This window comes from Lagopus leucura, unplaced genomic scaffold (assembly GCF_019238085.1).
Source record: "Lagopus leucura isolate 7727_CA_CO unplaced genomic scaffold, USGS_WTPT01 Super-Scaffold_100019, whole genome shotgun sequence".
Classification (NCBI taxonomy): Eukaryota; Metazoa; Chordata; class Aves; order Galliformes; family Phasianidae; genus Lagopus; species Lagopus leucura.
Window position 1 is genome coordinate 6,590,863 of NW_024962273.1, and position 20,169 is coordinate 6,611,031.

The 20,169-nt window shown below is 38.5% G+C and overlaps 1 protein-coding gene across 5 annotated transcripts in view; it reads left to right on the forward strand.

Moving 5' to 3' along the window:
- NCKAP5 (NCK associated protein 5) overlaps positions 1-20,169 on the forward strand; it is a 337,371-nt gene that overhangs the window by 7,634 nt on the left and 309,568 nt on the right. For all 5 annotated transcript variants that reach the window (XM_042877826.1, XM_042877827.1, XM_042877829.1 and 2 more), the window contains exon 2: positions 10,538-10,666. In XM_042877826.1, coding sequence (XP_042733760.1) covers positions 10,598-10,666 — 69 coding nt within the window. In that variant the 5' untranslated portion in view covers positions 10,538-10,597. The remainder of the gene's footprint in view (positions 1-10,537; positions 10,667-20,169) is intronic.

Here is a 20,169-nt window from a genome sequence, read left to right on the forward strand (position 1 = left end):
GCAGAGGTTAAGCTTTAACTCAAAAGGTCCTCACCCAAAAAGAGATGAAAGATGTAACCCTTGTATGTAGGTTTTGGGCACAACCTTTGGGCAGCAAATTGGTATCCCATGATACCAACCCAAACCACCCACTCAAGAGCTGGATTCCAACTTAAAATGTAAGTCAGTGATTAGTGCTTACCTGAAATGAACCTCGTTGTTTCCTCATTGCCTAAGTTGTAGGCTGTTTCCCATGGAACACAGTTAAAAAGCCAACATGCTTAACAGCATGCTCAAAACGTTATATATATAGTCTTAAAATGCACTTGGAAATTGGAAGTGCTTCATTTAAAGTTGCAAATATATTACGTCCTTCTGCTTTTTCACTAAAAATGCTTTGTTTTTTCCCAGTCAAAATACAGTGTAAGCAATAATTTTGGATAACTTCTGTTATTCCAAAACTAGAATGCATAAACTGTAATCTCAAAAGATTTGGCTAAACCTGAATGCCATTACTCCCAAGAAATAACCTGGAGAAAACAATCCTGTTTGAGTTGTTATTGTGAATTCTACAAGGAAAATGATCCCACCAAACTGTTGTTATCACAAACAAAAACATTATTCAGATTTTCATGAATAATGAACTTCTGAAACATTTGTAGTTTGTTGTGGGTTTTGTGTGTCACTTTTGGTAGCTTAATGATTTTTACTTTGCATTTTAAACAGGCGAGCACTTGAGAGAGAGAAATACAAGAATGTTTTAATAGTATGCTTCCTCTGTTTCTAATATTTTCTGGATATTGCTGTATCCATAATCCCAATGTGTTGGATTATTATCTGTGATGGCAGACTAAATGCTCTTTCCTATTTCACTTAGTAGAACTGAGTGCAGCTGAGTTAAAGATTGGTAGGATGGCATAAAACATAGGGGAGTTATAAACCTTTTAAGTAGGAAATTCATGAATGTTTTTTAATTTACATTTTTATTAAGTTTCTGGCAGTCAGACTTCACACTGAGAAAGTGAAGTAAGCACTGCAGGCAACTGACTGCACAGGGGAAGGATGGAGTTGCTTCATTTTCTTTTTTCCTTTTCCACTCTGATAGTCACAAATGTGGATTAACAACTGCAATGCATAGACTCTGAGAAGGAATGGAGGGAGAATTTTTTTTGCCCACCAGGATCTTCAGATAACTCATTCCTGGGCTGCACCCTCACTTTCAATGAATTTTATTGTCCTGTATCCTGCCTTATTTTTTTTTTATATGACAAGTGTTCCTCTGATCCTCTAGGAATCAGTCTCTATTGGATTTCACTTTAGGTAATTTCTTCAGATACTCGACATCATTTCCCATTCTTTATTTCTTTTCAGCTTATTGTCAATAACTTAATCAATTCCTCACTATTTCTAGTGTTAGTATATCTCCTTCAAACTTGTGTAGATGGTCATTCCTTCCAATCTTCATCTCCTTTTGGCATTGTTTGAAACTACTATGAACAGACTTGTTAATCGTTTTTCCACCAAATCGATACCTTAATCGTCTTCACTGCTGTTATCTGAATTCCATCAAGTTTGTCTATATTCTTTTGGTTCAGAACTAAATTTAGTGTTTGAGATGAGATCTCTCTAAAGTTGCAGAGGAAAAAGTTGAAGGGCTGTACAGCATGCCAATACTGCCCAGTGCGCTGTCACTGTCTGAGGATATATGAGTGAGGACAGAACATCTTTCATTTTGAACATTTTCACAATAGTTTTCCTGGCCATAAGCTGAAAATGAAGCTTAATCAATGCGTATCTGTGCCTTTTAATTTTACAGTCTTGATGTCCTACATGGTCTGTTATGTAAAAAGAATAAAAGGAGTTTGAATTGGCTGGACAAATCTCTGCAATTTTTCTTGACATGTGCTAAATGATTTACTATTGCAAAAATAGTTATTCTGCACTACTGGCCACTGCACTATTGACTCTTTCAGGGGTTCATGTGGAAGAGGGGGGATAAGCACAAAAAGCCTATGATTTTTAGTGGTCCCTCGGGGATAAAATTAGGACAGATGAGCAGGCAGAAGAGATGCGGGCTGCAATGCACCTGTTTCAGAGAAAAAGGGATGTTTAAGCACATTTCAAAAGCTTCTTATTGTAGTTTTCTTGTAGCTGAGATCTTTATGAGTAGGTTTGAAACTTGGGTTTTTTTCAGAAATACCTTGGTTTACAGTAATGAAGGAAAAATGGGAAGGAAACACAAATGGAGTGGTGTATGTAGGAATCTTGACCGTATACTTTAAACCCTTCTATTTTGTTACCCATTAGAAGAATTCAGATATTGGATTCAACTGCGTGTATTTTTCTGAACCTTGCAGCGTATTATGTGAACACAAATGAATTCAGTTCTTTATTGCCATTGGCCTCCTAAACCAGATACCACTTCCTCTCCTCTCCTTAAGATTTGTAATTCAACCAAATGAGATTCCCATTTGGCTTTCTGACACCCAGCCAGCCATGGCACTCAGGGAATTTGGGAAACAAACAGGAGACTGAAATAGCTTCTTCATAGCCAGTGATGGTGCCTTCGTCCCACGTCACTGATAGTATTACACAGTGTGACAAGATGTTTTTTGCCAGAGAAATATTTCTGAGGATTTTCTCCAAGAGATTCTTGGGTAGCTCAGTCATGTTAGAAACAGAATTTTTTTGAGATGGACGTAATTGCAGGATAGTCCTCTCTCCTGTTCTTGTCCTGATGAGAGAATGGATGGTTTCCATTCTGCATGAACTCCTAGGACTTTTTGCAAACTCTGCATGATCAGTCCAGGAAAGTTTGGCCCTAAGAAAGATAATCCTGTAGCAGAATGCAAATGGCACACAGTTACCTTTGAGATCCTTCGCAGTTTGGGTAGGGAAAACTTGTACTTTTTTTCTATATGCATTACACAGAAAGGGGAGAATTTCAAACTTATAAAGGAGTGACTTATATTGGAGGATGTTAGTGCTGATGCTAAATGCCATTGTAGTCCATTACTTTCCAGGTAAACAAATCCTAGAGAGAGGACTTAAAAGCCTGTGCTTGGCAGACTTGTCTTTTACAATGAAAATGTCATTTTTCATTTCTTTTCTTAAAAAAGTAGGAAAATGATTGTGACTTTATCCTCAGTTGCCCATTTCTGACCATTATATATGATGTACCAGGTTCAGAATACTTGCTCTATCAATTCCAAACTTGTTATTGAAAATCTTTTTAAAAAATGTTACTCAAATGCTCAGTTTCAGTGAGATTTCCCCACCTTATCCCTGATATATTCAAGTATCCCATGCTAAGACCTTCTCCTTAGTCTTCAGCATGAAAATGTTGATATTTTTCCATGGGAAACATCTAGCTGTCATAATGGCACACTAAGTTAGATGAATTGCTTCCAGCATTTCATGTTTACCAGCCTTAAAGCACAAAATTCTAGAGGCGTCTTTACTGGGATGTAGAAGAGACACAGTCTCCACATAGCAATTTGGGTGTATGGATAACAACAGTTCAACAAATCTGGCTACAGTTCACAAGGGAGACAAATCTACATTGAAGCCTACAGAGGTATCTGTCACTGTAGCTGTCTGCAGAGCATGCCTGCTGCAGACTAGCAGCTCAGATTACAAAACACTGCTGGAAGAGATTCAGTGACTGAAGGAATCCATTATTAATATGTAACAACTAATATAATTTATAATAGTATATCATAATAAATGATACATCACAATGAATGATTAGAAACTCATTTGCAACATAGAAGCTTTAGGTCTAATATTTCCTTCAGTCTGAATAGCCTCAGTTTTGGGTATCCCTTTCTTGGCTCTAGGTCTTACAACACTCAGAAAGGTTTGAGTTCAGCACAAAAACCGAGGATATACAATCATCGTTGTCATAATCTATTTTTTATTGATGATAACGCTGTAATAAATCCCATTTTCCCCCCTTCTTACCCATTGCTGTCCTGACAACATATTCATGGTTTCTGTCTGCTTATCTTTTGTCATTTTTTTTCTCAATAATTTTACTGCATGATATGAATTCTTCATATGTCCCATAAAAGCAAACAAGGGAGGAGGGTAGTCCTTTGACCTTTCCAACATTCTTTGCTGTAATTTACTGGTAGTTTTTCTCCTCCCTGTATCATGGCCCATGGAACTCTGTGATAAAAATGGACAGCCAGTGCAAACACAAAATGCTGAAAAGGTTAAAGCTTTGATTATGTTAGTCTATAAATGTTCATAGTCTTTTTTGTTGCCAGAAAGAAAATGAGAGCTGAAAATGGCAATGGATGAATCATGCTTATTACAGAACACGGAAATGATATCAGTTCAACCTGTTCTTTTTAATGCTGAAAGAACGTAATCTTGTGCCCTCTCATTTTATGTCACTGCAACCCACCTTATCCTCTTAAATGAATGCATGCATCCATTTAATTAACCTGGTGAGATTCGAGATATAAATCTTTTAAATGCTTCCTATGCAATTTATCTTAACAGCTGTCAGAGTAATAACATCTTTAATGCCGTACTCTTTATTTTCTGATTTACTGAAATTCCTGGTATTGTTCTGAGTACACTGATAGGTTTGCTAGATTTAAACTGCTAATCTTTACTTGTTTAAATCCTAGAGGCAATGCTGTAGAAAGCTTTACTGAATGTTTAATTTTGCAAATAAATTGAAGATTATCTTGCATGAAAAACACATAAATGTATATTGAAGTCTATAGTTCAAACAGGTTCAAATTTAAAATTCATTATCTAAGATGTTTTTTTTTAAAATGCTATATTTCTGGAATATCTTGATCTGAGATTGTGTGTTGCTGGCGTTAAAAAATTGCTTTAGACTATCCTGCTTGTTCAACCAGCTCCCTTTCAAGAGTCGGAATAAGAGGGATCCATATCCTTTGGCTGTTATCAACCCTCAGTTTCTTTGTAGACCACCATGCATTGTGTACAAAAATTACATGATTTCTTGTCTCGTTTTGGCCTTCTCCTACTTGCTTGGTGCTGTTTTATGTTGGCATTACGGTTGACTAATGGAAAGTTTTCAACCTTACAGATCGTGACTGGTCTACATGCTGCCTGTGTATTTCCAGGGGACTAGGAAAGAGTCTTTTTCTATCTATATATTTTCAGACTGACTTGACATATTTTAATGATTTTTGGAAGCTAACCAGGGTATCTGAATCTATGGGCTGAATGGTACAGCAGTGTTGTACTTGCTGCCTTGTAATTCCCGTAGTATTCTACTTATCTAAGCATTTTAGGTACTTGCATTGGAATTTTTTTAATTTAATTAACTCATTAATGCTGGCACATGGCACATTCTCCTTCCCTCTCTGAAAAATGTGTCTTGCTTATCTAAATAGCAACCTAATCCAGTGGGTGTGGATGTACAACGCATGCATTAGCTCTAACAAACTGCTGACCAGTCTGAGCAAATACCTGAGTGGTTTGAGCATTAGATAGGCAGGCTGTGCACATGGCATTGCTACGAAATTCACTGTGGGCAAAATAAAATAAATTAGCTAAGTCTCATATTGCATAAATGCAGATGTTGCTGTAGCTTTCTCTTTCCCAAGTGTTGAAGTTTGAAATGTCAGCTCATAAGAGAACACTGGAATTATTTTTTCCACTTCATCACTTAAACTCATGGTCAGGCTGAATACCTTGACAGAGAGAGATAGGGGTGTGGTAATGAAACCATTTTCATGGCTCATTTTTAATCACTAGGCAGAATTTTCTCATCTCGTGTGAAGATGGGGTTTTCTGCTCTTACTCCTCTGGTAATTTTAGCTCTCTGCCATTTAAAAAAAGAACAAGAAATACTCAAAAAACCTTGTACAAACCTAGCATTTTAGATTGCCCTAAGCCTGAGAAAATAAATGTAATTATTTTATGAGTGAACAAATTTTGAACTGTTGAGTACACATCAGCCTCATAATCCTGGATTCTTTTTCATTCCAATTTTGAGAAAGCCCTGACAAGCTTTACTGTCCTTACTTCTACTGCTTCTTCTACAAAGTTCCCCAAAAAGCAAGCATACAGACACCAGTGTTAGCACCAGAGTTGGCACAAAAAATAAAACCAACTGGCTGGACAGTGAAAGACACAATTCAATTCATTTAGACTCTCAGGAAACCGAATCACTCCAGAGACTGGTAATGAGAAACAAAATCTTTCACCTTTAGGTCATCTGTTCATTCTAGCTAGCATTTGCATTGATGAAAATTTCTGCTTTCTCATAGCTGCTTCCTGACCTATGCTTGCAATCTTATTTTCATTTTCCCTTCATTGCTAAGGGATAGTACCTGTTCTGGTTATTCCATTTCAGTTTTAAAGGATGGCTGTTGAACAGGTGCAACTGTCCAAGTAGCAAAAAGGCCTTAAAAGTGATCACTGTGTAACTTTGGCCTTATTCTGTTACCTGACTGACAGCTTGATATCCACAAAACAAAACCTGTCCTCTAGTTAACATGTGGAGTGACAAACAGACTGCTGAATATGTGTTACCATCCTACAGGTGTTTTGCTTTCTTGCAGTGCTAAGGTATGTTTAGCAGAGGCTGGGGAGGCTGCATTAGATCTACACTGATTTAATGAAAGGATGTTCGTTTCCAGAGCTGTCGTTTTTGTCACCTGTCATAACTGCTACATTTATATTAATTTGTGAGACATAAAAATAAATGCAGTCCATTTTCAGTTACTGAAAAGATTTACTGTGTGCTGGTTCCCAGCTGGTATATGTTGGCATAGCTCTGTTGAAATGTAGCTGCAGTTTTAAACTGCGTGAAAATATCTTGGATGCTTATCTAAGGGATGTAATGTTACCCATTTTCATCAGCTAAAGCAATATACATCAATCATACTTTGTTACTGCTAGAAATGAAGAGGGTATTCAAATCCAAGAAATTTCTTGCACAGATTATTGAGAGTGCTTTTCTGTGTTAATCACACTATTGCTCCAGGGCATAGTGTTAGAGCCATCTCCCAAAGTAATGAACATTCCTGTATTGAGTAGTAAAATGACTGCACTTTAAGATATGTAATGAAGCTGATGCCTCTGGCTTGCTGACTGTGTGAGCCATGAGAGTATACCATATTGATGCAAGATCCCGCTTAGGCCTTCCCCTGAGACTTTTTGCCACATCTACATAAAACTTTCTTCTCTGAGCTCAATGCAAAACAGAAGACAGTAGGCAAACATTGGAGACCTGCATTCTCATAGACCGATCCCCATGTACCTCTTCAGGGAACAGGCATAATTGCTGAGTGCCTTCAGTGCCTCCTCCAGTGTGATCAGCATGGATAAACCCTGTAGTCCTGTAGACAAAAGTACTACAGTGGGAAAGCTTACTGCAGTACAGCATTGTGCCCTCCAAGGATTTAGCCACGCAGGAATGCAGCATCAGTGAAGGCATCATAAATCAGAAGTCAGTTTGCAACCTAGTTCACACTTCAGCCAAACCAAATGGGGTCATCAGGGTCTGAATGCTGATCACTGGGGTCTCTGCTGTAAAGACATTGTCTGGGAGATATCAACAAGCAAATTGGTCAAGGAAGGCTGATATATTTCTACAGCCTGCTATCTTGGTAACACAAAAATTGTATTTTTGATAGTTGGATAAACTGATTCAAAGTGCTTTTACATTTCAAAACCTTTCCATCTAGATGGCTGTTCTCCACTGCTGAGCTTCTTGGGAGATGTATTACCTCCATTTTGAATTATTTTTTATCTTTGGGCTAGCCTCAAAGGAAGACAGATTTACCTAGGGGGTCATTTTTCTCTGTGACAAGAAGTTTGCTGCCCAAACCTGGCCATACTGAGATGGAAACTTGTTCTCTTTTTGTTAAGTACTTCATTCTGATGATTAAGTTTTTAAAAGACTTCCCAAAATCTTTTACTTTGAGGCACCAGCGTATGTTTATACAGGTATTGTATTGTATTATCTCATTTAATAATTACCTTCAATTCAGAGCTTTAGGTGGGTTCAGTGTTAAGTTATTAACTTTTCAGGAGAGATTCTTGAAGCCTGCTCATGATAAAATGCACAGAGGTTTGAGCGTGCAAGGTGAAAGGAATGCAATCTGCAGTTCTCAGTTGGCTTCACATTGCCTGAGTAGGTAGGTTGCTACCTAGCAATGTGAGGAGGCAGTAAATTCACAGCTTGAAGTGCCCAAGACAGCATAGCATATAAACTATAGCAATAATTAGCAATAATCCTTCCTCCTTTTACTTCTGAACAAGGATTTGGGGTGATTTTGCCAAATACCTGCAAACAGGCACTTTAGGGACTTGCATCAAATCCTTGCCTTTCTGCTGGGATAATTGGCTCTGACTGTAGCTGTCACTGGCTCACTCTCAGTGATGCTCTGCTCACTGATCAACAGACTCTCTCAGTGAAGGTCATGCTCTCCAGGCATGATGAATGCAGAGAAAAATGATACAGAGATTATGTTAAGCTCTTTCTTTTGCTAATTTCTGGCATAATTGCACGAACAGCATAAGACTTTGCTTCTGTGTTTGTTAAAATGTATTGAAGTATTTTTTCTGAGATGTGTTAGCTAATCAGGAAGGAATGGTAATTGTGTGACAGCATGCTATTGTTCTTCCTTATTAGCTGAATTAAACAGCATTTGTAGCTTGAGGGGCAGTACTGCAGAAGGGAAGCAGGGTTTTACAGGTAAAGCTGAAAAAAAACATGCAAGGAAAGAATGCTCACAGTGAAATAACAAATTTTCCTCCTATAATGTGGACAAATTCTCATAGCATGTGTTGCTTAAATGAATGTGTATAGAGGCTAATTTTTATCCATTTTGGAGAAAAATGGGTGAATTCTGTCCTTGAATAAATGTAAACAGGAAATAACAAGTGTAAGATTAGAGACCAGGTGCTGTTTCTTAGAACACTGAATTTGGGACTGGATCGCTTGCTAGCCAGACCAGTTATGATTTCCTTTGGGAATCGTTTTTATGAGAACAGTCCTAGTTGTGATGTCCACATTGTGCCTGATTGTCTGAATTTGCATGTCTCTGAGAGTCCTCTGGATTCCAGCTGGCTTCTGAGACATACGTGGGGTATCATGATCTCCTTGCAGGCAGCCAGCACTTTGCCAGTGTACCAATCCCACACCCTCATGGCAGAGCATTCGGGTGCAGTGTTGGGTGGATCTGTCTGCATGGTGTTACCACAGTGGCAGATGGGCTCACTCACGGGTGTGCGTGAGAAGTCAAGGCTACACACAGCCGTGTGACACACCTGGAAGGCAAATGCAAGGCTTCTCTTGGAAGTGCCAGCTGTGTTACCCTGCAGCCAAACTGCAGCCTAGTGCAGTCACCTGGCTGCTTATAACTGAAGATGCTGTTCACACTGAGTAAAAGAGATAAGAAACAGATGGATTTGTATTTTTTGTCTTATTTTTTCAGTCAAACACAATGAATTACTCTAGGGCTCACATTAAATAGTGTTGTATGAGTTTTGCAATCTGGCTAGAATTATATTTTTAAATAGGCTTTCATGTCAAGTCTTGACTCAAAGAAGTGGACAAAATCTTGTAGTGCAAATTCTTAGTGTCTAGGGAGATATCCCAAGATAAGAGATGTAGGATGTTCTCTGATGCAGGAAACAGTCACTATGAAGAATGAGAGAAAATTGCTGAATTTGGTTCTGCATTCATGGATCTATCTGCCTGGTTTAATGTAAGCTAGATTCTTACTTCTGTTACTTCACTATTGTTTTCTTTAAATCCTGAATAACTTCATTACCTTTGACCACATTTCTGAATCACACACAGTGTAACATTAAAATAGAAGCTAAAACTTTGAAGTATGTAAATCACCAGAAACACTTAAAAAAAGAGAGAGAGTTGGTAGTACTTGTAAGGTGTGCCTTGATTTTAGCAGAAATCATCAGGCAGGAATAAACAAGTCCTACAAATCAGTAAGACTGTTCCCCTCAGTGCTTTACTGGTTGAAGTTCCCTGGCCATTCTGCACAGGCAGGGGTACTATCTGATTAGCACAACTGAATCTTTGACCTTAAAAATGCAAGAAAAGTGCTGAGGGCATTCGTATCTCATTAAGGATAATGGGAGTTGAAAACTTTTAGAACTTCTCAGGATTAGGTCCAAAATTTGTGGATGTGCCAACAGGCAGGGCTTACTGAGAAGTGCAATTAATGTGAAATGAACTGTTTCCATCCCGCCCCCTTCTCTCCAGCCCCAGGTACTCTGCTTCCATGACTCCATTTCCCATCCCAGTTAGAGAGACTATTAGAACATGTGGCATATTGATAAAGAAAGTAGGAGCAGGTTTTCTTTTTTCCTTTTTTAATTTCTCTTTGAGGAGTGACCCAAACATATTGGTGATATTTCTTTCTGGAGAGTTTAGCTTTTCTGGCACAGTAAATTTGTTCCTGGAACAGTCTACTATGGACACAAATTCATTAGCTGCTGGGTTATTACAAAGTTAATGATGAAAGACAGAAACTATTAAGTAGGATATTGAAATGTGCATTTAATTTTTTATTTTATTTTTATTTTTTTGCAGTGATACTGGAAACAGTCTGAAGCTTCTAGTAGATCAGAAGGAAAACAAATAACCTCAGCTATGGAGAGAAAAAGACTACTACAGAAAAGGGAAATTGGGAAAAGACTTTCTCTGGACAGCAGCCTTGTGGTAAGAATGAATATTTACTGAATTTACGTAATATCTCTTCTGTCATAAACATAATTGTGAAGAAGGAATACTCATAGTCATGTACATTTTAAAGGTGTTTATCTGTTCATCAGAGTTTCACAACTTTTTTCTGATTTTTAAGATTCTCCAGAGCAAAAAAACTGGAGGGATTTTACAGAATCTTAAATAGAAACATTGTGTTATCGTGTGGAATTCTGTCCCTGAATTCAGGGGATTTACACAAGCAAAGAATCCTGAGAAATATACCAAACTTATAATTAAAATTTTACCTCAGCCTTTATAGGGTCACTCTGCATTGCATTATACAATATGAGAGCTGAAGCTAGCTGTGGTCCTCTAATCAGAAATGCTTGTTTTACTACTGAGGATACTAGGAAAAATTTGCTCACCATAGTGAATGTAAAAGATAATCTAATATCTCCTGAACAAAAAAAAAATGAAGGCCACATGCTGTGAAGTAACTGTTTTTGCTGTATATAAGATCTGACTTATTGAGATTGCATTCTATACTTACATTTAAGTAATATTTTCAAGTGATAACTGAGATTAACAAGTTTTTATAGCTGTACTGTGGATCCATGACTGGAAAAGGCTCCCAGATGTTAAAGAGTTGTGTGAAAACATAACTGTCCCAATGTCAAATACTCAGTCTGCTCTTGTAACTGTCAGTGGAACAAATAGTGTCATAAGCAAAGCTGAGTGCACCCATGCCTTTTCTTTGGCTTCAGTACAGGTTCTCTTCTGAGGAAGAAATTTGCCCCTGGCTTTTGGTAATAGAGTTGCCTCTTCTTTTTTTTTTTTTGAGTATTCACAGTACTGAATGGATGCTCAGAAGTGCTGGAAGCAGGTGGGTTTGGCACTGGTAGCAGCAGGAGCCCCATACAGTTTCTGGCAGTTACAGTTTGTCTCATCGTACCAAGGCCACAAAATGTAAAGCTTTGCTCAATGAACTGCACTTCTTCAGTCAAAAATAATGAGCCAAATTATTCATGAAACAATGCTTGATTAAATGAAGAAAATAATTGGTAATAGAGAATAATCAAGAACTTTTTTTCTCGGACTTTACCAGCTGTCATTTGAAGTCCTTGTTTCTGATTAAATCTCGAGCGTAAGTTCCTCACCTATCAGAATATTGCCTAAATATGGTTAGTGGCAGTCATCCCTGCCTGCAACACAGGGCAGCATGGCCTTGATAAAGCTGTGCTAAGTCCAAGGTCCCTCTCCTGCATCACTTGCACTGTGCCTTGCTTTGGCATTTGCTCCCCGAGAAAGATAACATAGATATCCAATAAAATAATAGGATCTCTTCTGTCCCATCTTTTGCTCTGACTTCTGTATCCTTGCTCTTTTTCTGCTGTGTATCAGGGGCAGCAAGCAGTCCTTTCCTTCTGCAGGTTGTGAAGTCTTTTCTTCTCTTCCTCAGATCTAGTCTCCTGAGGTGCTGTTCTCACCCAGTGGCATTTGGTCAAGTAAATAAACACACAGAGAGTGCTTCAAGAGTGGTTTGTCCTTTTCCTCCACTTTGAAATGGAGCACTTTCCTATAATAATGAGTTACATCCTGTGATTTTGCAAAGAAACTAGTGAGAGAATAAAAAAGGCAGTGAGAAGCAGTGAGTTCTCCCTAACATGCAGAGATAACTGAAGAACCTAATGACAATCTGTCTAAGCTCCTTTCTGCTCAAGCCTTGTGACTGAGGGCACTGAAGGAGGGTAGGAGCCTTCTTCAGTCTGTTCAGCCTGCAATGAAATCTGTGCTCTCAGCTTGCCCACACTCAGCTATGGGAAGCACTTAAAGCTTCCAGCACTATTAAAATTATTTTGGTTTTCTTCTGGCTTATGGGCAGAGAAGGTAGACTTACAAAGAACTCACAATTCTATCAAATACACTCTGAGTCAAGTAAAATTTATCAGGCATTGTATGCTCAGAAGCATGTTTATTCCCAGGGCCATCCTCTGTTATGAGTTCGAGGCTTATTAGCCCTGTGAAACAGACTCTGACATAAATCCTGCAGTTAAAATGTACTGTTGTGGTCCCAATACAGGGCATGAACTATCAATATTTACATGGACAAAAGAAAAACACTTAGGGAAACTCAGTACTGCAAGCTAACAGAAATGTTACCAACTGTGAATTTTGGACAAAGATGATGCTTAGTGTGGCAAATCAGTACTGTTTTTACTGGTGTAATGGACTAGATCTAGCCTATGCTTTGTGCATTAAGGTAGAAATTGTCCTTTCCCTTGGGTGACAGCATAGTTTGTTCTGTGGATGGGAACATGAAACTAGGTAATTGTGGCTTCCAAACCCATTTATTGCTAATTTGGTCTCAACTTTCAGATGAGTTAGTGCACCATGCATAATTCTTACATGTTTCTGTCAGTTTTGACACTGTCGCAAGGAATATTGCTGTGTAGCTCTTTAGGTAAAAAAGTACTTTGGATAATAACGTATTATCTGCATGTTGAAATGCTCCTTGTAGAGGAGAAACCAAAACTGTGGAACTAAAAGAAGGCAGTGCTTTTCCTTGCTCTTCAGCAGGTGGTAAGCAGGGCGGGAGGCTGCATACAGACAAAAACCAGCCTTCAGGCATTGGCTGGTGGTCAGTGCATTTATGCCAGTAAATGCCAGCTGAAGATGCCTGTGGTTAGCTTGTGATGCTGCTCAGGTAATGAAGGAAACGTATGAAGGAAAGATGAAGGGAATAATATTTTGCAATGTGTTTTGAACATATAAAACTATCATACCATCAGGATGACACACTTCTGTTTTTACAATGGCTTCTTCCACCCATGACAGCTAGAGGTTATGCTTTTTTGTATAGCTTCTCTGTGCATATTTGCATTTTCAGTACTTGTGCAATACAAGTCAGTAAAAATTTTGTATTGAATAGAACATGTGCACCTAGGCTAAAGAGTGTCATCTGTAAATTTAAATAGAAACATGTGAGCAGTGTTCACTGTTAACTGCCAGGTATTATTTCTTAATCAAGCAGGAGGGACATTTCAGGGAGTGCCTTCAGCAGCCTGTTAGTAAATCACACGTGTCCCGTGACTCCATTAAATTCAAGTTGGCAAAATGAAGCAATTTGTGTTCTTCTCATTTTCCCTAACCTCTTTATTGTTACTTTCATATCACATGTCCCTCTTCATCACCTCTGGATCCACTGTGTTGCCACATTCCTTCCAAGCCCACTCAAGTTTTTACATCGCTTTTCTTCTCTTGCCTCTCCCCAAAGGTATTTTGTTTAACCTCTCAGGCATTCAGGGCTGGACACTTTTCTTAGAAAATCTGTCTCTGAATTGCTTGAGAACAACAGCTTGTCCTTGTTTGGTGAAGTCTTCCAGCATTATTTTATCTTTGAAGGAATTCTGATTTCTATGTGTTTAAAGGAAACATATTTCTGCTTTTGTTCTCTGGACTATGAGTTACAAATAGGCGTTTCTGATAACATTCCTCACCCTGCTTGGCAGGGTGTAGTCTTCTTCTGGAATCCTTTTTCCATTATTTAATCTACAAATATTATGTAGAGATACTGAAAACCAAAAAAGTTCCCTTATTTATTGGATTCTGAATGTACAGACTATGAACATAGAATTTCATTCATTTGAATGAGGGAGGAAAAGAGGAAAGAGATATTTCTAAAAAATAGACTTGCTTCAATCTGATTAAAATATGTATCTGGGCCTTCAAAATATGAATATGAATTTCATCAGAGTGTTCTTTGTATTCAGGTCTATCCCATCAAACAGTCAGATTCAGGCTTCAAATGATGTAGATCCATTTCAGAGACCAGTGAGAATATTCATAGACATTAAAATGCTTTTCCTTATTACACAGGCACAGTAATGACTTTCTGATCACCTCATATAAAGGAGAGGAGTTCAGAGTTGTTTCATGTACTGCTCTACCCCTTTCCAGTTGGTATCTTGGGGAAAAAAGCTTTAAAGTGAGGGTAAACATGCTTTTAAAAAAATAAAAATGATAAGTGCACATATATGGTTATAGAATGAGTTTCTTAGGGCATATTCTTTCAATGAGTAATGGATATTTTTCTTTGCAGTTATTGATGAAGTGCTTCTGATTAGAATTCAAATAAATTGCAAAAATCATAAGCTTGTTAGAATATATTTATTTGCAATACTTTGCTTAGCTCTCACCTACCTCAGATTGGATTTTCTTCTTCTTAGAATGGAAAATATGATTAGTAAACAGAAACAGATCTTCTGAAAAACATTCTACCTTACCATGCATCTTAAATCCTTATATTCTTTGGGTTTTGTTAAAGAGAGCAGCTTTGCCAAGTGAAATAGTGTGAATATTTCATGATTGTAACAATTTTCATCAATAATTTTTTTCATGTAAAAATCTTTCAGCATACATAGAGGAAAAGAACTAGTGAATGAAAGTAAGTAAAGACAAGATGGATTTGTAGTTTTTCACTTCAGTTAAAAAAAAAAAGAATATGAAAACACAGGAAAGTACATTTAATGATTTTTTAAAAAATTTGATTTTAATAAAAATGCAGCACACATTTCCTTAATACTGATATAACGGAGATATTTTTGGTGTGACAAAGTTTCTCTGGTAATATTTCCAATTTATTATTCAGAACATAGGGGAAGCAGCTTAAACAGGGGATGCTCTTAAAAATACCAATGAGAAGGTTGATTGTGTATCGGATTCTCCTTCAGACATTCTTCAACACAAAGCAAAGTGAAGAAAAATTGCAACCAGCACACAGACCCAAAGGCAAGCTTGCAAATAACTTGTGTGGGATGGAGAGAGTTAGAATGTATCACTGCCACCAGGGCCACAGGTCTGCTCTGTTCACTGGGGTGCTCTTTGAAAATAATAGAAGCCCTATCTTTTGCCTGATCCAAACCGCCCAGTTGTCTCCAAGACCCTTTTGATCAGGAAAAAGTCAATGTTTCAAGCTGTGCTCTTTATTTGTGTGGATAATTCCCAGCCTGACTACACACGTGGTGGCATTTAGCTGGGGAGATTTGAGAACAGAATATCTTTTTGAAGCAGGCAGCATTTATCAAAGCAAAAGTTTTTGTTTTATTTAAAATGAGGGTTTTACTTCTGAAAGCAAGCTGCAGTAAAGTGCTTCTCCAGTGGCTCATGAACTGTGCCCTGCTTCTTTCATTCTGGTCACACGCTCCTGTGGGTCTCTGTAGCATTAGCTTTAATGACACCACTTGGCAATAAGGGCAGCAGTGTAATGTAATGAATCGCACATGGGCATGGCAGTGCTAGCTACATGTAGCCAGCCGCAGATGTGTTAGCGACGTGTGCACCAGCACTTGGTTGAATTGAAGCCCTTGGTTGAACTGTGTGCACGTGCTATCTGTGAGTGATGGCTGGGGCTGGGAGCTGGCTATCTGGGAGAGAAGTCCAAAATGTGTCGTCTCCAACAAACTTCTAACTTCGTTTTCGCCTCGATAAACCGGAGATTATAATAATTTCTTACCTCATAAGTATGCTGTGAACGGTCTGTTATTAGCATGTGTTAGTAGCTTGCTTTGATTGCTTCGTATGAATGGTGCCACAGAGAAAGCACTGTTATGGCAAAGCTGTGAGGAATGCTGTGCCAGCAGTGTGTGTGGGTTCTCTTTGTATGTGGGAATTAAATTCCACATATCAGGGAATAGCCCTGACTTTTTGCTAGCTTACTGTGACAATTGCAATGTGTCTGGCATCACAGTAAAGTATAACATATCCCAGCATTTTGAAATGAAAGATGTCACTGCAAATATTGACTAGTCAAATGCTGGCTAGTATTTTGACATTTGCACCCTGATTGCATTTTTTTCCCACCTAGAACTGCTGCCAGTTTTGCACAAATATGCAAATATTTTCAGTTTGCTGAAAACTTGATTTTTTTCTGTGTGTATGTAAATTTTTAATTTAAAATTTCATGTGGTTCTGCTTGCATATAGCTTATACAAGGGCACAAGCAAGCAATGTGAAAGTATGGTGCAACATTGGAAAAGATGCAGAACGGGAGCCTCAAACTCAACATTTTCACTATGAGTTGCAGAGACGAGCTAAAACATCCACAGCATTCAGTGCATACAGCAGAGCATATGTGAGGGAGAACAGTTCAATGAAGTCAGTAGGAATGTTTTGGGATAGAAGGCAGAGTGTGGAAAAGAACAGCAATGAGGTGCACGAAGTGGTGCTAATTTAACAGATTAATATTTGCATGTTTGTAAGGAAAACCTTAAAATGTAGAATTGATACAAAGATTCAGTAAGCCAAATTAGTAAGGCAACATTAGAAAAATCTAGTGCACATTAGTGTTGCCTGCACTGTTCTGTAAATCTGACAGCGAGGATATCAATCCACAAGACTGGGCAAATGCAGCCTGAAAGGCATAAACCAAAGTGCTATCAGTGCTCTATATAAAATAGAACCCTGAAATTTGCTTGTAATCATACAAAAAGAAAATTCCAGTGTCCACAGAGTGTGCAAAGACAGAAGAAGAGAATTAGAGCAGATTGTTGTGTTTGAAGGTGCTGGATGTGCCCTAGGTTTTTGCAAAAACTGAGCTGTCTGTAAATATATTGACAATATCGTATATTTGTCTGCATTTACATTTTTAATAAAGAGTAAATCAGAAAAGGAGCTGTGGAACATCAGGGACTACTCTGGTGACAGTGATAGAACACGAAGGAACGGTATGAATTCGTGGCTGTAGGATTTATGGTGTGATTTTTGGGTGGTCCTGTGTGGAGCTAAGAATTGGACTTGATCTTTATGGGCCCCTTCTACCTCAGGATTCTATGATTCTATGACTAGAAAATACACACAAAAAAAGAACCATCTGAATGGGTCAGTTCACAGCAGCAGCTGGAGAAAGGAGAAAGAGTGGTGGGGCAGGAATGCTTAGACTTCACTGACATCAGACATTACTGGTGCTGATGTGGGAGAAAGTGTGGTCTGCATGAGTTGAAAGACATCATTTATGAGCAGGCAGTACCTCCAAGGTGATAGAACTATCTGTGTTATCTTGGATAAAGACAGCATAAAGTTCCCAGTTTCACCAAGCAAGATGGAAGACGTAGCTCAAAAAATATGGAGGCTACGAGTTTGTAAGGACTCAGTGCAGTTAGGAAAATTCCTGTGGAGACCAAAGTCAGGCCTAATGTGAAGAAATGACTCCATTATCTACCAGCTCCCTAGAAAGAACTGAAATCTGTGCTTGGAGTAATAAGGTACTGTCAGTAGTGTCCTATTACTTCAATTGAAACTCACTGATACTAGCAGAAAGCAGTGAGCCTTTTCAGGAGCTAGAGATGGTAGATAAACAGTGGGCACTACTTGCATAGCAAGCCAGAGATGCTGCTTGAAGAGAGAATGAAAGTGAAAAACTCATATATTGCACAGAAACCAAGAAAAAATTGCATGGAGCTTGTTGTTTCTGAGCAACAGTTGGAACAGTATTCCTGCTGGAAGATGCCTCAGTGGTTTATTGATCAAAAAAACTGACACCAACACAGACAGAAATGCACTCACAGAAAGGAATTATTTACCATTTATTGCTGCACATCAGAAGTTACATCAATACATATATATGGCAACACAGTGACAGCTGAAACAGAACATAAATCCCCAGAGAGCATGCTTTGACAAACTGTGGGCTGTTGCTTTCTCATGTCTTTAGCACATAAACTTCAAGCAACCAACATGAGGCTTGAAGATTAAAATGAAAGCTTGAAGAAAAAATTCTGTATCTGCTCTGCCCTTGTTCCTTGTCAAAGAACTTGATGCAAAAGTGGAGGAAAACTGAGAAAGTGCAGAGAACAGAAGAGGTGATTTTGCTGGTTCCTGCAAATTAGCTGGCAGATGGGCTGAGAAAAACAGAGGGCAGTGATATTCTATGGCCTTTAAAAGCAGCAGGAAAAATCAGTCTGTGTTACTGCAAGATATCAGCGAATTCCCTGCCACACTTTCAATGTGAAAACAGTAAATCCTAGATGATTTTTTTAATAAACCTTTTAAAGAAATTGATTTAACCACAGAGGAGGAACTAAAAACGAAAATGAAGGCAAAAGCGAGACAAGTGTCTGTGTATATTTTGAGAGAAGAGAGGAAGGAAGCCTCAGCGTGGCACAATGCAAAACTTGGGTACGATTGAAAGAAATGGTTGTCAAGTATTCTGACAGAGAAATTGCAAAGACTGAACTACAGGAAGCTCCCAGGTCCCCCTGTTCCCTGGTCTTTCTGAGTGCGGCTGTGTCGGATGCAAACCCAGCCAAAGAAGAGGAAAGGTCATGGAGAGATTTGGGTTTAATTTGACATACACACGTTGGGGCATAAAGGTTGCATATCATTGAGCTTGCTAACCACAAGCAGTTACCAGGGGAAATGGGTCCTTATCTAGGTCTATTAAGCTAAAAAATTCAACGTAATTGGAGGCTTTGCCTGCCCAGATGTTAAGAGCAGAAGGCTGTCTGTAACAAGAGATCTGAGGAGATTGGGGTTAACTAAATAGGGATTTTATTGGCAAACCTTTTAAAATGCTTCATGCCTTCAGCAATTAAACATAACACCCTGAGAAGGACAAGTCTTCTCTGTCTCTCACAGTTGTCTGATTTTTCTCAAATACAGTCCTGGGGAGAAGAGAGTGAGCAGTTCTGTCCAGCACTGCTTTATAGTGTTCATCTAATTCTTCACCCTGTGAGGCTGCGTGTGGACAGAGAATCTACCTCCTATGGGCTCAGTCCTGGTATGGCATCCTCTCAAATGTTCTATTATCGATACTGCTGCATTTCTAGAAGAATCTGCATTTCTCTCATGGAACTGTGTGCATGTAACTATAGAAAGAGAGAAAGAGATAGAAATCTGAGGTCCAGGAAAATTTAGTCTACAAATTGTGTATTCTTTTGGCCTTCTTGCTCATTTCATGCTGTATTTATAACTTTGGTGCTTACTGAATGCATGATTTTGCTCATAATCTTCAGTTTTGATTTTAGATGCAGTGTTTCCCTCTGAAAACTTTAATTAAACCACTGTATGTTTTACTTTTATGAGATTTTCTGATTAAAAACCAACATTTCAAAAAACTGGCTATTTTCAGTCTTTCAGATATACTCTGCTTCATATTGTCAGCAGAACTACAGAGAACTACTCAGTGTGACTTGAATATGGCTTTTGCTCAGCTCCCCCAGATGCAGGGACTTTCAGGGATAGGTGCTCCAAAACCAGACATTTTCTTTTTCTAGGCACTGGGGTTGTGAGCTCTAATTGCTGGGGATGCTATGTTGCAGTACATTTCTTGTTACTTCTGATCACCTTGGAGCTTTCCTCTGCTTTTGTCTTTAGGGTCTCATTTGACCCAGATAGGACGTGAGTTAGGATTGTTGTGAAATATTTACGGTAACTGGCTATCAACATCTGGCATTAGGGCTAGGTGACAACGGGTATTTTTTCTAGTGTACAAAGCAGGCCCAAGTAATTTTGGCTGCGAAATA